This window comes from Podarcis filfolensis (assembly GCF_964270895.1).
Source record: "Podarcis filfolensis genome assembly, chromosome: Z".
Taxonomy (NCBI): Eukaryota; Metazoa; Chordata; class Lepidosauria; order Squamata; family Lacertidae; genus Podarcis; species Podarcis filfolensis.
Genome location: NC_139617.1, coordinates 1465112 through 1482353, shown reverse-complemented (window position 1 = coordinate 1482353; position 17242 = coordinate 1465112). Strand labels below are relative to the sequence as shown.

Here is a 17242-nt window from a genome sequence, read left to right as displayed (position 1 = left end):
CTAGATCTTATTGGGACATACTCACAAGAAACCCCGAGAACATAAGGTTGATTTGTGTTATTTCATGACTGAAATGCATATAACAATCCCCCTTTAATAATTATTATTATTATTATTATTATTATTATTATTATTATTATTATTATTTTCTTTGAAAAGAGGAAAACAAGGGGTTGGGAAGTCATACATCCAAATCCAGTTCATTAGGAGCCATGGAAACCCTTGGCAGAAAAGGCTCATCTGAAATCCTTTTGTGCGGCCCAAGAACTGAAAAGGGAAACAGCTGGGCTTAGTTTGAGGCTCAGAATTAAAAGCAATCTAACGAGATCTGTAGGGGATCACTCCTTTGGCTGTATGCTGTAGGCCCTGGTTGCTGGTATTTTCTTCTTCAGTGTAACAGCACTAAAAACAAAATAAAAAACTTTGGGAGGGAAATTCCTCAGAAATGAGGTAGTTTCTTAGTCACCGGCACATTTCCCCCCACAACTCCTTAAAGCAACAGTTATTTACAATTCACCCTGCTCCTTCCCATGCATACATTTATAACCTTTCTCAGGTTTTCTGTGACCAGCTTTCAGCAACAGGACCCCTCCACCCCCCGCAAAAAACCCCAACCAATAGAAACACCAAACATCTAGCCAGAATTATGTCTGGCTTAGTAACATGGTGTTTTAATAAATAAATGGCTACTTTTGGAAATATTATGCCTCTCAGGAGCAATTTATTTAGTATCTCAGCCAATACATTTCTGTCTTTTATATAAAAGTTCTTCTTTTTGGGGGGTTCAGTGCGGGGGGTGGGGGATGTGAACAAAAATCCCAACCCTGGTTTACCAAGCAATTAATGTTTCAGTATAAAAATAGAAGGAACAACCCGAACACACACACACACCCCGCTTACAATACAACACAGGATAGCAATAAATCCCCCTCTGATGATGTTCCTTGTTCGTTCTTTCTCTTTTACCCTCAGCCAATTGTTCTCAGAGTCAGAGCGACACAACGATGGCTGAACTAGGGAGAAACTTCCAGAAAAGTTTTTAGTCTTCCTGCAGACTTCACATGTATCATTCTATTTAAAGTGATTTTATTTGTTCACCCCTCCCCCCCAATATAAAAATATATACATTTATCCAGGAGTTTCCCGTTGCCTCAGTATAGCCCCCTCTGAGGTTAGAGGTAAGTGGGATCTTCCACGAAAGAAGGCTGCAAATCTTGCCTCACATCAGCCTCCTTCCTTTCCCTCTCGGTAAAATCTCTCACCCTCACCTGTTGCCTAAAAGTCTGTTCCTGGAAACCCATTAAAAACCCACCAACTGTTAATTTGGCCTATTACCCCTCAGTCGCTGTTGACTGTGACAACCATCTTCCCTAACCGTTGGCCATGAAGGCTGCAGCTGTGATCCAAACCATCTGGAAGAGGTCTAAACACATCACATGGACCAGTCTTCCCATTTTCCATTTGGTGAGAAAAGCAGTATACATTCAAACCACTATCATATCACTTTATGGCTTCAAGTCATAGCTTCCTACAAAGAATACTGGGAGCTGCAGTTTGCTAAGGGTACCGATAGTTGTTAGGAGACCCCCTGTTCCCCTCAACAGAGCTACAATTCCCAGAACTCTGTGGGAAGAGGGATCAACTGTTAAACCACTCTGGGATTTGTAGCTCTGGCAGGAGAGCAGGGGTCTCCTAACAACTTTCAGAATGCTTAATGAACTATGGATCCAATGATTCTTTGGAAGAAGCCGTGGCTGAAGTCATAAAGTGATATGATACTGCTTTAAAAGTATAGAGCAGATGGGACCTAAATCTATTTCCCTGTGTGAAACAGCTTGCAGAGTAGCAGTCCCAGTTTGACACCAAGGAAGCGTAGCAGATATTGTACCTAGGGACCACACTGTTAAAACTAGGAAGGGGCTCTGGAAGCCAAATGTTTGCTCCAGTTAAAAATTGGGTGCTGGGAGGGTGTGGAATCTCTTCTAAGCTGGGGGAGGGGCAGAACCCCATATATCAATGGTTCCCAATTAGCTGCAGACCTCCCCCCCCCCCCCGTTTTCAAAAGCCAAGCCATGGACCTCCTACTTTTGAAAATTTTGGTATCTCTTATGGTAGTTGGGGGCCTGCGGAACACCAGCTAGGAACCACTGCCATAAATGCACCTGGGTAATTTCTTGGGGAAGGGCTGGCGGAGATGATTATTTGCTTTCCACAGCTGGGAACAAGGTGTGCAAAAGCTAACCGTTCACATTCTGTTCTAAAGATTGGAACACCCCACAAAGAAATTAGCCCCTTTCCTCTCCTAGGTAAGGCATCTGAGCGTAATGGATACATGTGGGAACTCAAAATTTTACAAAGAAGTGTCTGTTTGCTTGAGAGGCAGCTTCTTTCACTGCCCATGAAATATGATGATTTTTTTTTAAAAAAAAACCCATTTGCTTCTGTACAGATAATTTCGTGTGAGTTGGGTTTTTGTGTGTGTGTGTGTTTTGGTTTTTTTTTTTGAGGGAGGGGAGAGATATCATCCTTGATACATGCCAAGATAGGACTCTGGTTCAGCCATTTGTTTTGCAGGGAACAGGCTAAAATAAAATAAAAGGAAAGGGGTTGTGGCGAGGCAAGAGAGAAATGGGCTATTTAAAAACAACAAAAACAACAACACAAAAGCAATGCTACCTACAGGCCTGTATATACAACTTAGTTCACCACATCTATTGTGGTTTCTCAGTCAACAGGTCAGACTAACTGGTCCAAATCCTCACGTTCATCTTCCCCTTCCCAAAAATTGAGAGAGAGAGAGAGAGAGAGAGAGAGAGAGAGAGAGAGAGAGAAAAGAGAGATAGATCTTGGAAAAACTCATGAAACCCAGCGGCAACATGGTAAAAACTGTACACTGCTCTCCATTAACTTACAAATCACACACCCCTCCTCCCTGCCCCCCCCCAAGTCACTAGATGGTACAAAAGTGAAATCGGGTGCCTATTCGGGTGCCTGTTTCGTTTTAATAGCAGTCATTTTCCACCCTCAAAAAGTAAAAGAAAGAAAGGAGTGGCACAGTTATCTCCACTGTCTCTGCACGGCCAGGAAAAAGAGGGTGCTGAAGAAGAGAGGTGCTTCTAAGGAGGCCACCCTGGGGGAGGCACTGCCGGGGCTGGCATTCTTGTCCATTTTGTTGGTGTTCTGTTTGACTTCTGTTGCGTTGAACACAAATTCGGGAGAGCACTGCTGCATGTCACAGCCACTTCCACTGCCTTCTCCGCTACTTTCATCACCTGGAAGAATTGCACAGACAGTTTGTTTAGCTCTACAATTCTTGCATTCTATGTGCAAAACACTGCGGCTAGACTGTTGATGGGGACAGACTCTTGCTGGCACCTAACTCCAGGACTCAAAAGTCTACCCAGGCTGCCAAATAAGCTCAAGGGCCAGGTCTACAGTTTTTGTATTCCGTTACAAGATTCTTAACAATTTGATTCATTATATCCCTGACTGATCACTGAGGCCTTCCGGGGAGTCACTGTTAGTGGTCCCCCAGGACCTGAATGTATGGCTCATATCTGCAAGGAGCTCTGTGGGCCCAGGTTTATGGAACTTGCTTCCAGTTGCCTCCAACGCCCAAGTGATCTATCTGCAGAATGAAAGGCTGTTCACCAAGTGATCACTCTCATGCTCTGCATTCTACCACTAGTCAGGCTCACATCATTTTGCCACATGGTAAATTGGTAAATCTTAAAAAGCAGAGACATCACCTTGCCAACAAAGGTCCGTATAGTAAAAGCTATGGTTTTCCCAGTAGTGATGTATGGAAGTGAGAGCTGGACCATAAAGAAGGCTGATCGCTGAAGAATTGATGCTTTTGAATTATGGTGCTGGAGGAGACTCTTCAGAGTCTCATGGACTGCAAGAAGATTTCTGAAGGAAATCAGCCCTGAGTGCTTACTGGAAGGACAGATCGTGAAGCTGAGGCTCTAAGACTTGGGCCACCTCATGAGAATAGAAGACTCCCTGGAAAAGACCCTGATGTTGGGAAAGATGGAGGGCACAAGGAGAAGGGGACGACAGAGATGGTTGGACAGTGTTCTCGAAGCTACCAGCATGAGTTTGCCCAAACTGTGGGAGGCAGTGGAAGACAGGAGTGCCTGGCGTGCTCTGGTCCAGGGGGTCACGAAGAGCTGGACACGACTAAACGACTAAACAACAACAAAATTGGTAAATTCTTTCCACGCTTCCAGCACCCAGTCAGATCTCTCGGAAAATCAGAGGAATGCAGAAGAATCCTACGCACCCCTCCATTTTGCAGAAACAGACCCCCCAGGCATCCTAGAACTTCAATAAGCTCTAGATATATGGCCAGGAGCCTGGCATTCTCCAAAAGTCGATGGCCTCCAGCTCCCATCAGCGTGGTCAGTTGTCTGGAATGATGGGTGCTGGAATCCAGCAACATCTGGCAAGCCTCAGGTTCTCTCTCCTTGCCTTGGGAAAACTCATCTGCACTTACTTATATCAATGAAGTCAACATCATTCCCGTTGTAGGCATTCTTCATCTTATTGGTCATCACGCGGAGAGCCATGATTTGCCGGCGAATCACCATGTCTGGCTTCAAGGTGTCAACTTGCACTTCAGGATTGGTCGCCTGGTTGGCTAAGCCATTTGCTGTCACTGCGTAGACATACCTGTGAGAAACAGCATTCACTCCATCAGAGGCCACTCAGTCAACGGTCAGCAATGGTCATGATGAGGGATAAATGGAACAGACAGTGGGAGAGGTGACGTTGTCTTCACACCCCTCTTGTCTGCTCAAGAACATAGGAAGTTGCCTTATACAAAGTTAAACCATTTGTCCACCAAGCTCAATATTGTCTACACTAACCAGTAGTGTTTCCACAGGGGGCATCTCCAGTCATACCTGGAAACTTCAGCTGCCCTACATGCATTAATAACTTTCCAATGCCAGGTTGAATGAGTCATCATTAGCAACTGTTTGTGAATGGCCACTGTTATTACTGCAGCTACAGTTGCCTATATTTTTTTTGTATTTTTGACCTCACTGCTTACAATTCACCACCACCACTGTCCCACAAACTCTGTGTTTATCTACCTATCTACCATCTATCTATCTATCATCTATCTATCTATCTATCATCTATCGACACACACACCTGTAACTCAGGATCGCACTTCATGCATCTGAAGAGGGTTCTAGATCAGGCCAACAGCTCATCTAGTCCAGCAGGCCAACCAAATACCAATGAAAGCTTGTTAGCCTCTTTGGCCAGGTTCACACAAATGCTAATGCAGCATTTATTGAACCATGGTATATTAAACCATGGCTTAAACCATGTGTGAACGCTGCCCAGCCACTGAACTATGGTGTGCTTACTGCCAGCAAACCATGATCTGAAGGCTTGAAAGTTCTTAGATTTTTAAACTATGGTTTGGCATTGCATTGGCATTAACCATGGTTCATTTGGCCACTCCGAATGCTCACCAAGCCACAAAGGCATGAGGCAAGTGCAGCTGGGAAATGAACTGAGTTTTGGAAACACATATCACAGCTTGTTTAATCTCCTCTGGGACAACTCATGGTTTGTTAGCAAACCACGGCTTAGTTTTATGTGAGAATGAGGCATTCTGTTATTTTATTTTTCCACCAGACTAACACACCTACCTAACACAGGGTTCCTGTCTGGAATCTGAATCCTGAACCAATGCATTCCAATTAAAAGAAAGGAGATTCCACCTAAACATTAGGAAGAACATTCTGAGGGTATGAGCTGCTTGACAATGGAACAGACTACCTTGAAAGGTTTGAGGTTTCTTTTGAGGTTTTTGAAGAGAGATTGGATGGCCACCTGCCAGGGATTATGCAGCTATGATCCCTGCATTGTCAGGTGGTTGGACTAGATGACCCTTGTGGTCCCTTCCAACCCTACAATTCCATGATTCTATGAAAGGAGGAATTGGGCTTCTTCCAAACCTGCTTTTGTCACTTCCGTTCCAGCACTCTTCTTCATTGATGCTGTCAGCAGCCATCTTCTCATTGCTACAGATATTGCTGGGAAGGGAGGACCAGAATTTCTTGGCTTGCTTGAGCTTTTCCTTCACATCTGTCACCTGTTGGTCAAAGAGTATCATCAAAGTTACTCTTCTTTTGCTCAGCAAAACAACCCCAGAAAAAAGAAGCTGGCTTATGCCACTGATCCATCTAGTTCAGCATTGTCTGCACTGACAGGCAGTGGCTCTCCAGGTTCCAGGCTGGAGTCGTCGTCCCCCCAGCCCTACCTGGGGAGTCTGGGACCTTCTGCATGCAGAAAAGATGCTCTGCCATTGAGCTATTCCCCTTCCCTCTCTCACAGCGCTGGAACTTGGGGTCTCTTAACGAAGTTGGCAGGCAAACAGCTTTTGTGCTGCCAAAAGGGCATCCAGCTTGGATGGCTTTAAAAAGAGGATTAGAGAAATCTGTGAAGGATAAGGCTACCCACGGTTACCAGCCATGAAGCTATGTTCTGCCTCCACAGCCGGAAGCAGTGTCCTCTGAATACCAATAGCTGGGAACTGAAAGGAGGAGAGTTGCTGTTTTGCTCAGCTTTCCAAAGTCATCTGAGTGGCCACTGTGAGAAAAGCGGATCAGGCACAAGGTCCATCTAGAGCAGGACCAAGCCTCCTAGCGGTCAACCAGATGCTCCTAGAAAGCCCACAAACAGGGACTGCAGAGAAAACGTTTCTTAAAAGCAGCTTTTACAGCTTCTGGTGCCTGCTGCTCCATGGGAAACTTTGAAACAGACTGAAGAGCTCCTTCATTTTTTCAGAGCATTGCATTTTGATCCAATCAATGTCAGCGACGCTTTGTTCAGTGCTGCTGCTGAGGCCATTGACAGGCCAGCCGAAAAGGCTTGTTAGGCCAGATCACGGCTCAGGACTGCAGCCTTCTTCGTGTGCCTCCTCCATGAGAGGTCCAGTGAGCAGCAACACAAGAACAGGCCTTTTCTGTGGTGGCTCCTTGTTTGTGGCATGCTCTCCCCAGGGAGGCTTGCCTGGTGCCTTCATTACATATATTTTGGCGTCAAGCAAAAACATTCCTCTTCTCCCAGGCAAAGGGGGGGGGGTGTTGTTTTGTTCGTTACTAAGTCTAGTACCTTCATATCTTAAAAAAAGAACAATTGGACTTGATTTGTTTACAAGAAACCCATGTGACTAGAGTACATCGAAAATTACTTATTAACAAAAGATTAGGACAAGAATTCATTTCATTGGACAAAGTGAAGAAAAGAGGAGTGGTGATTTATGCAAAGGAAAAGTTGGCCCCTAAATTAATATTTAAAGATGAACAAGGAAGATATTTGGCAATTGAAATTCAAGTTCAAGGAGAAAAATTATTGATAATAGGAGTTTATGCACCAAATGAAGGGAAGTCAGAATTTTTTAAGAAATTGCATGAGACATTAATAGACTTTTTGGATTATAATGTAATTTTAATGGGAGACATGAATGGAGTGGTTTCTACAAATATGGACAAAGCACAAAAACAGGTGATCTCCAAGGATGGGAAATTACCTAAGACCTTTTTTGAAATGACTGACAATATGAACCTGATTGACATCTGGAGAACAAGGAACCCTCTTGAAAGAGAGGGAACTTTCTTCTCTGAAGCAAAAATGACATGGACTAGAATCGACCAAATATGGATAACTAGTGGGATGGCATCAAAGATTAAGAAAGTGGAAATCTGCCCAAAGACTTGCTCCGACCATAATGCTGTAAAGATGGAGATGAACCCAACAACAGCTGGCTCCTTTAGATGGAGGATGAATGACTCCCTATTTAGAGACGAAGAGGTCTATAAAAAGGCCCAGAAAGTGGTAAAGGACTACTTTGAGATAAATCTGAGAACAGAAGTGGAAAAAAGAGTAATTTGGGACGCAAGTAAAGCTGTCATGCGAGGATTTTTAATACAACAGAAAGCCATAAAAAGAAAGAAACAGAATGAGAAGAAGGATAAGATCCTGGAAAAGATAAAAGAAGGAGAAAAAAGATTGAGATCTAAACCAAAGTCACATGAAATCTTGAGAGAAATCAAGTTCTACCAGAGACAATATATGGAACTGATGAATCAAGAGATAGAATGGAAAATAAAACAAATGAGACAAAAGACATTTGAATCGGCAGACAAATGTGGGAAATTTTTGGCATGGCAACTGAAGAAGAGACAAAAACAGAATACGGTTACAAATTTAGAAGTGGAAGGAAAAAACATTTATAAACCAAATGAGATCAGAAACTGCTTTCAGAGTTATTTCAGGAGACTTTATGCACAAGGGCCGGTGAATGAAAAAGAAATAGAAGAATTTCTTAAAAAATATGGATTACAAAAAATTTCTGAACAAAGTAAAGTGACTTTGAATCAGAAGATAACTGATCAAGAAATTGAGGGAGCCATTCAAAATATGCAATTGGGAAAATCTCCAGGACCTGATGGACTGACCTCCAGATATTATAAAGCTTTGAAAGAATGGCTTATACAACCGTTGAAGGAGGTCTGTAACGAAATCTTAGAGGGGAAGAAGGCACCTGAATCGTGGAAAGAAGCATATATTACACTTATACCAAAGTCAGAGACTGAGAAGAACCAGGTTAAGAACTACTGCCCTATATCATTACTTAATGTGGATTACAAAATTTTTGCAGACATTTTGGTAAAAAGACTGAAAAGAGTTTTGGTGGGGGAGATTCATAAAGACCAAGCGGGCTTTCTCCCAGGAAGACACTTGTCAGACAATGTGAGAAACATAATAGACATTATGGAGTTACTGGAAGTTAATATTAATACCAAGGCAGTTTTAATATTTGTGGATGCGGAGAAAGCCTTTGACAATATTTCTTGGAATTTTATGAAAAAGAATCTCCAAGGGATGGGGGTAGGCCAAGGTTTTGAAAATGGTATAAGTGCAATTTATTCTGAACAAAAAGCAAAATTGATTGTAAATAATGTGGTTACAGAAGAATTTCCTATTGAGAAAGGGACACGACAGGGATGCCCAATATCCCCACTACTTTTTATATCGGTCCTGGAGGTCTTATTAAACATGATTAGAGAGGACCAGCTGGTTAAAGGGATTCAGGTCGGAGCTAAACAGTATAAACTGAGAGCATCTGCAGATGATCTAGTTTTAACATTACAAGAGCCAGACACTAGTACGAAAAGAGTTTTAGAACTAATACAAGTATTTGGTCAAGTAGCAGGATTTAAGCTGAACAAACAGAAAACGAAAGTATTGGATAAAAATCTAACAGTGGTTGAAAGAGAGAGGTTTCAGAGTGAAACTGGTTTAACGGTAGCAAAGAAGGTGAAATACCTGGGGATTAATTTGACATCTAAGAATGTGAATTTATTTAAAGATAACTATGAGAAATGTTGGTCAGAAGTTAAGAAAGATTTAGAAGTATGGTCAAATTTGAGACTTTCCTTGTTAGGCGGAATTGCTGTTATTAAGATGAATGTCTTGCCGAGAATGTTGTTTTTGTTTCAAACATTGCAGATTTTGGACAAAATGGATTGTTTCAAGAGGTGGCAAAAAGATATATCTAGATTTGTCTGGCAGGGCAAAAAGCCCAGAATAAAATTTAAGATACTAACTGATGCAAAAGAAAGAGGGGGGTTTGCCCTGCCGGACTTAAAGTTGTATTATGAATCAGCGGCTTTCTGCTGGCTGAAAAGTTGGCTGCTTCTTGAAAACACAGACATTTTGGATCTGGAAGGGTTCAATAACAGATTTGGCTGGCACGCATATATATGGTATGACAAGGTTAAAACTCATCAAGGTTTCAAAAACCATATTGTTAGGAAAGCATTATATAATGTTTGGATTCGGTACAAAGATTTGTTGGAAAACAAAACCCCCAGGTGGTTGTCACCAATGGAAGCTAAGGAAGTGAAAAAACTTAATATGGAACCCAAATGGCCAAAATATTGGGAAATTATAGAACATGAGGAGGGAAAAGTGAAATTGCAGAGCTATGAGAAATTGAAGTCAAAAGTAAGAGATTGGCTTCATTACTATCAGATAAATGAAGTTTTCAAACTGGACAGGAAATTTGGCTTCCAGGTGGAGAGGTCAAAATTAGAAACAGAGCTATTGGAACCCAATACTAAGAATCTGTCAAGAATGTATAACTTGCTGTTGAAATGGAATACACAGGATGAGACGGTCAAATCAGCTATGATTAAATGGGCACAAGACATTGGTCATAACATTATGTTTGCTGACTGGGAACAGTTATGGACCACTGGTATAAAGTTCACGGCATGTAATGCCTTAAGAGAGAACATTATGAAAATGATATATAGGTGGTACATGACCCCAGTCAAGCTGGCAAAAATTTACCACACGCCCAATAACAAATGTTGGAAATGTAAGGAAACTGAAGGTACCTTTTACCACCTTTGGTGGACGTGCCCTAGGATTAAGGTCTTCTGGGAAATGATTTATAATGAAATGAAAAAGGTGCTTAAATGCACTTTCGTGAAGAAACCAGAAGCTTTCCTCCTGGGCATGGTAGGCCAATTGGTGTCAAGGAAAGATAGGATGTTTTTTATGTATGCTACAACAGCAGCAAGAGTACTTTTAGCAAAGTATTGGAAGACACAAGAACTACCCACACTGGAAGAATGGCAGACCAAGGTGATCGACTATATGGGACTGGCGGAGATGACTGGCAGAATCCGTGACCAAGGGAAAGAGACGGTGGAGGAAGACTGGAAGAAATTTAAAGTTTATCTTAAGAATTGCTGTAAAATTAATGAATGTTAAAATGTCTTGGGTAATGCAAAACAGAATTGCAGTGACAAATAATTGGACATGAAAAAAAAAAGAGTTAAAGAAAGTGCTACAAGAAATTGAAATTAGGGGTTGCTGGAATGATTTAAAACAGGGATGCAGAAAGGGGAGGTATGGGGAAGTCGCTGGAAGAAGGTTTTAGGAAAGAAAGGTCAAGAAATTATACATGTTTATATGTTTGTTTGTCTATGTATTGTGTTGTATTGTCTTTTAATATGTGTTGAAAAACCAATAAAAAATTTATAAAAAAAAAAAATACTAAGTCTAGTACCACTGAGGTTTTATACTGTAAACCGCCCTGTGACCCACTGATGACGGGTGGTGTAGAAATGTAATAAATAATAACAATAATGAGCCTTCAGGCCTGTGGGCCACCAACTCGGCAGCGCTGCTCTATGCAGGGGAGAGAAGACCCCCATTCCTAGTCATGTTGAACCACACACCACAGGTCTCTGTATACCCACCAGTCTATCTAAGCTGGTGCCAGCTGCTGTGGTCGGCCTCTCCTCTGGGTTGTAGGGTCTGAAACGGGCACTGAAGCTGCTTTCTGAAATGGAGCGAGACGTCCGGCTCTGCGCAAGTGTCTTGGGCTGCCCACACCCTTGGAAAACCTAAACCGACGGGAGACACATAACAGTATCAGAAGTTTGATTTTGTGCATCTTTGTTCTTACCTCCTGCCCACTTCTTGCAGCCATTGTGCCAGTAGTTTGAAGTTAACATGCTAGACTGCAATACAGATGTTTTCTGATTTAGCACAGCAACTGCTAGCTGACCAGCTCAGCATCCTGACTCTTTATAGGGATGGTTTAACCTTGAAAAGTAGACAACTTTATCCCTTGAGCTTTCAGTTTCTACTCCTGCCTTAAAAAACAAACATTCATTCCCCCATTAAAAAAAAAAAAAATCCAGGTAATTTGACAACTCAAATTATGCAATCCAACCAAACTAATGTAATTACATTTTTAAAAAAAAAATGTCGAGATGAAAAATAAATAATTAAAAAGTAATTCATAATTATAGTGAGGTCATGGCGCCTCGTGGCTTGGAAACCTTGGTTTCATTAAGATGAGTCTCTCTCTCTCTCTCCAAATGCAAAATGCCCTCACCATACCTTTTGGGAGACCTGCATGCTGTTCTCCTGCATGTTCATTATGGCATCAGAGATCTTCACATCAATCGGGTCCATGACGGATTCAATGTTGAAAGGGCCCTCCAGCCTCTCCGCCACCATGAGCATGGAATCTGAGGCAGAATACAGGAACAGTGGGGTGGAGGGTTGTGGCAGATGCAATGAGTCAATCTTCCCCACCCGAGTACCCTCCAGATGTTTTGGACAGCATTGCAATCCCAGCCAGCATGACCATGTTGGCCACTGATGTCACAAAACCACCGAAAGGCCTGCTTACTCCGCTGGTCTTGCTGAGCTTTTTCACATTACGGGTTTGCTAGCGAGGGGGCAGGGAATGGCAATTTGTCAGCCACTGGATACCCAGTTACAGTCTATTATACTGCCCCCCCACCACACCAGCTTCCCAACAGCACGTCTCCCGCTCAGGCTGATGAAACAAGGAGAGTAAACAACGTCAAAATCTGGAACATTCTCTCGGTAGGCATCCCATCGTTTCAGAAACCAAGGAAGGCAGCTAGACGTCTGCTTTTCGCCCAGCTTTCCACTTCCTCACACCAGTTCCCATATGGGCTTCCTGCTTGCCTCCCCCTCCCCATTTGCCTTCTAAGCCCCAGGGGGAGGGAGAGATTCCAGGCTCTTCAAACTGCACCCTCCCCTGAAATTTTGCAATCAGAGCAGATTGTCTAAAATAAATAATACCATCTGCCTTGTTTATTCATGCTGCATTTCAAGTTTTCCTGTTTCATTTCTTTTTATATATATAAAAAAATCAGAACACCTATGCACACACCCTCTCCGCTGAAGGGCTTCCATCCCTTGTATATATTTACATTGTTAGCTTACTGGTGGCAGGAATCGGCCGAGGAACATTAAGGAAACTGAGTGTTTTATGGCTCTGAATACTGGTTGCTGAGGAGCAAAATTCAGGTATAGTGCTCAAGTTCTGCTTCCAGGCTTCTGAAAGTGCCATCTGGCCAGCCTCAGGGTGTTGGACTAAATGGACCCGATCCAGCAGCCAGTCTGTTCTTGTGATCCCAAGTAGAGGTGTAGTGGTTGAAGACCCATTTCTATCCTTGCAGCAGGGCTCCTGTCTCCAGCACCCTGCAGCCGCCCAATCAGCATGGAAGGAAAGCTTTCTAGCCACAGAGTCTTCTCACCCCTTGTGCTGATTGGAGCCCATCATTATTATTATTTTAAAGGATATTTATTGAAGTTTTACAAAAACATAAATTTAAAAAATCATATAAAAAGAAAGAAATGCAAAAAAAAACAAACATAGAAAAATACATAAAATAAAAAAAGAAGAGTAAAAACAAATCCATTTTTGTAACCCTAACTCATTATCTTATTTCCTTGGCCTCCTCCACACCTCCCCTTTTTGTATCCCCATTTAAATTATCAAATCAGCAAATCCTTACCCTCTTTCGTTTATCTTAACTCTGTATCTTAACATATTATAACTCTATATTTTCATCCATTATGAGTTCAATTTTGCATACTCTTGTTAACTTTGTTGCTAATGCCACTTATTTTCAATCCAACATCATTGTAACATTCATTAATTTTACAGTGTTTCTGCAGATAGTCTTTAAATTTCTTCCAGTCTTCTTCCACCAACTCTTCTCCCAGGTCTTGGATTCTGCCAGTCATTTCCGCCAATTCCATATAGTCCATCACCTTCATCTGCCACTCTTCCAGGGTGGGTAAATCTTGTGTCTTCCAATACTTTGCAATCAGTATTCTTGCTGCTGTTGTTGCGTACATAAAGAAAGTTCTGTCCCTCTTTGGCACCAATTGGCCGACTATGCCCAGGAGGAAGGCCTCTGGTTTCTTCAGGAAGGTATATTTAAATACCTTTTTCATTTCATTATAGATTATCTCCCAGAAAGCCTTAATCTTTGGGCACGTCCACCAAAGGTGAAAGAATGTACCTTCATTTTCTTTACATTTCCAACATTTATTATCGGGCAGATGATATATTTTTGCAAGCTTGACTGGTGTCATGTACCACCTGTATATCATTTTCATAATATTCTCTCTTAAGGCATTACATGCCGTAAATTTCATACCGGTGGTCCACAACTGTTCCCAGTCAGCAAACATAATGTTATGACCAACATCTTGTGCCCATTTAATCATAGCAGATTTAACCGTTTCATCCTGCGTATTCCATTTTAACAGCAAGTTATACATTCTTGAAAGCATCTTAGTTTTGGGATCTAACAGTTCTGTTTCCAATTTTGATTTTTCCACCTGGAAGCCAATTTTTTTATCCAAATTGTAGGCCTCTCTTATTTGATAATAATGTAGCCAGTCTCACACTTTATCTTTTAATTTCTCAAAACTATGCAATTTCAATTTGTCTCCATCTTGTTCCAATATTTCCCATTATTTCAGCCAATTGGCCTCCATATTGAGCTTTTTCTGAGCCTTTGCTTCCATTGGTGACAACCACCTTGGGGTTTTATTTTCCAGTAAATCTTTGTATCTTATCCAGACATTGAACAATGCTTTCCTGACAATATGGTTTTTAAATGCTTTATGTGCTTTAACCTTGTCGTACCACAAATATGCATGCCACCCAAAAACATTATTGAAACCTTCTAAGTCCAAAATGTCTGTGTTCTCAAGAAGCAGCCAATCTTTCAACCAGCAGAATGCTGCTGATTCATAGTAAAGTTTAAGGTCCGGCAGGGCAAATCCACCTCTTTCCTTTGCGTCAGTTAGTATTTTAAATTTTATTCTGGGCTTCTTGCCCTGCCAGACAAATCTAGAAATATCTTTCTGCCACTTCTTGAAACAGTCCATCTTGTCCAAAATTTGCAATGACTGAAACAAAAATAACATTTTTGGCAATACATTCATCTTTATAGCTGCAATTCGACCCAACAAGGAAAGCTTCAAGTTTGACCATATTTCTAAGTCTTTCTTCACTTCTGTCCAGCATTTCTCATAGTTATCTTTAAATAAGTTTAAGTTCTTAGCAGTCATATTAACCCCCAAGTATTTTACTTTCTTAGCTAATGTTAAACCAGTCTCCTTCTGAAACCTCTCTTTCTCAATTGGTGTTAAGTTTTTCTCAAGCACTTTAGTTTTTGACTTGTTCAGTTTAAATCCTGCCACATGACCAAATTCTTGAATCAGTTCTAATACTCTTCTCGTACTAGATTCTGGCTCCTGTAACGTCAAAACTAAGTCATCTGCAAAAGCCTTCAATTTGTATTGTTTGGCTCCGACCTGAATACCTTTAATCAGACGGTCCCTTCTAATCATATTTAACAAAACCTCCAGGACTGAAATAAAAAGCAGTGGGGAGATTGGGCAACCTTGTCGTGTACCTTTCTCTATCTTAAATTCCTCTGTCACCACGTTGTTAACAATTAGTTTAGCCTTTTGTTCTGAATAAATTGCACTTATACCATTTTCAAACCCTTGGCCAACCCCCATCCCCTGAAGATTCTTCTTCATAAAACTCCAAGAAATATTGTCAAAGGCTTTCTCCGCATCTATAAAAATTAAAACTGCTTTGGTATTGATGTTCACTTGCAGCTTCTCCAAAATATTAATTATGTTCCTCGTATTGTCAGACAAATGTCTACCTGGGAGAAAGCCGGCTTGATCTTTATGTATCTCTTCAGCTAATACCTTTTTTAATCTGTTAGCCAAAATATCAGCAAAAATTTTGTAATCCACATTAAGCAAGGATATGGGGCGGTAGTTCTTAAGTTGTGTCTTTTCAGACTCAATTTTCGGTAGAAGTGTAATGTAAGCTTCCTTCCACAACTCTGGCGCCTTTTTAACCTCCAAAATTTCATTACAAACCTCCTTTAATGGCTGAATTAACCAGTCTTTCAGAGATCTATAGTATTTGGAGGTAAGACCATCCGGCCCTGGAAATTTGCCCAACTGCTGGTTCTGGATGGCACCTTCATTTTTTTTTTTTTTTTAAATAATATTTATTGAAGTTTCCAAAATACAGAAAGAGAAGAAAAGAAATTATGAAGATACATTCAGAACCTTATTTTCAAACATCCACTTTCTGGGACTCCCCCCTTCCCCCACCCCTACCGTATTCCCCTTTCATATTGTTGTTTCCACAAGTTCTATTTCTGATTTAAAGCACAATTTATATACCCCATTGTTCAAATTTAAATTTATACAAACCTTATGCAACACCCTTGATAAAAAAAAAGCAAAAGATCTCTCCCCATAGCCCACCCCCTTTTCTTTCCACAATGTCCCCCTTTTTTCCCATTAAAGTAAAAGCACACAGAATAAAAGTATAAAAAAATAAAAAATATATTAGAAAAAAGAAAACCAATTCAGAAAATAGTTGCAAGCCTTTGGATTCTAATTCTCCCTCCCCTTCCCCGGTTTAATTTCCCTTATCCTCCAATCTATGTTTCCAGCCTGGAAATCTTAAGTCCATCAATCCCATTTTTCCCCCAACTCCTTGCAGAATTATTTCCCATTTTTAGGATTACTTTTTTTAAAAATTAATTCCTAAATCTTTAAAAATGTCAAATTATAAAATTCCCCCCATTGTTCTTTCAAGGTTATAGTCCAGCTTCCTCTTGTTCCGCTGCTAAAACTTTCTTATTCAGAAGTTTAGTAACTCTACATGGGTTGTTGTTATTCAGGAACAAAAACTTGCGTTCAGTCCCTTCCTTCTTCAGTAAGGTATTCTGTTGTCTCCTTTTAGTCTAAACACCCTGTAGACGAGATTCAGTTTCAGTTTTGCAGCTTTCCCAGGAGATAACCAGTTCTGTGAAATTCCGAAGTGTTGTATTTTTCCCGGCTTACGCCCATCTTTGTAATGTCCCGAAGCTCCTCTAGGGGGGTTGTTGTAACTTTGTTTCCAAAAATCCGATTGTTCTCCGTATTTTCGCCATTTTGTATTCAAGTCTTAACAAATTATATCAAGTTGTAACAAATTTGACCAGCAAGGTCCTTGTAATAAAATCCTCTTTAAAATTCCGACTTTGACAGCTACTTTGACAGCTGTCAAAATCACCGGCTCTTTTCACCAGGCTCACTCCTCGATCGCCCCGGTTCCCAGGGAGGGGGGTGCATTTTCCTTCTCCTTCAATTCTTCCTCCAGCACAATTCTTGTACTTTCCCATCATGGAATTCTTGATTTTAGCAAAGATACCGTTCTTTTTGGGCCTTGGCTTCCCAATCCTTGTTTTAAAATGTCTACAATAGGGAGGGGGACTGACTTCCTTTTTAGATCCCCCCCCGCTCGTCTCAAATCCCAAAAATTTTTCTTCTTTTA

At 41.3% G+C, this 17242-nt stretch overlaps 2 protein-coding genes across 2 annotated transcripts in view; both read right to left on the bottom strand.

Annotated features, from left to right (window-relative positions):
• The window catches only part of KLHL13 (kelch like family member 13), a 1461558-nt gene that overhangs the window by 994312 nt on the left and 450004 nt on the right, over positions 1–17242 (bottom strand). The window lies entirely within an intron of this gene.
• The window catches only part of GPC4 (glypican 4), a 108375-nt gene continuing 91823 nt past the window's right edge, over positions 691–17242 (bottom strand). The window contains exons 5-9 of the mRNA XM_083595429.1: positions 11950–12080; positions 11301–11447; positions 5979–6115; positions 4499–4674; positions 691–3272 (exon numbers count right to left, since the gene is read on the bottom strand). Coding sequence (XP_083451555.1) covers positions 3058–3272; positions 4499–4674; positions 5979–6115; positions 11301–11447; positions 11950–12080 — 806 coding nt within the window. The 3' untranslated portion in view covers positions 691–3057. The remainder of the gene's footprint in view (positions 3273–4498; positions 4675–5978; positions 6116–11300; positions 11448–11949; positions 12081–17242) is intronic.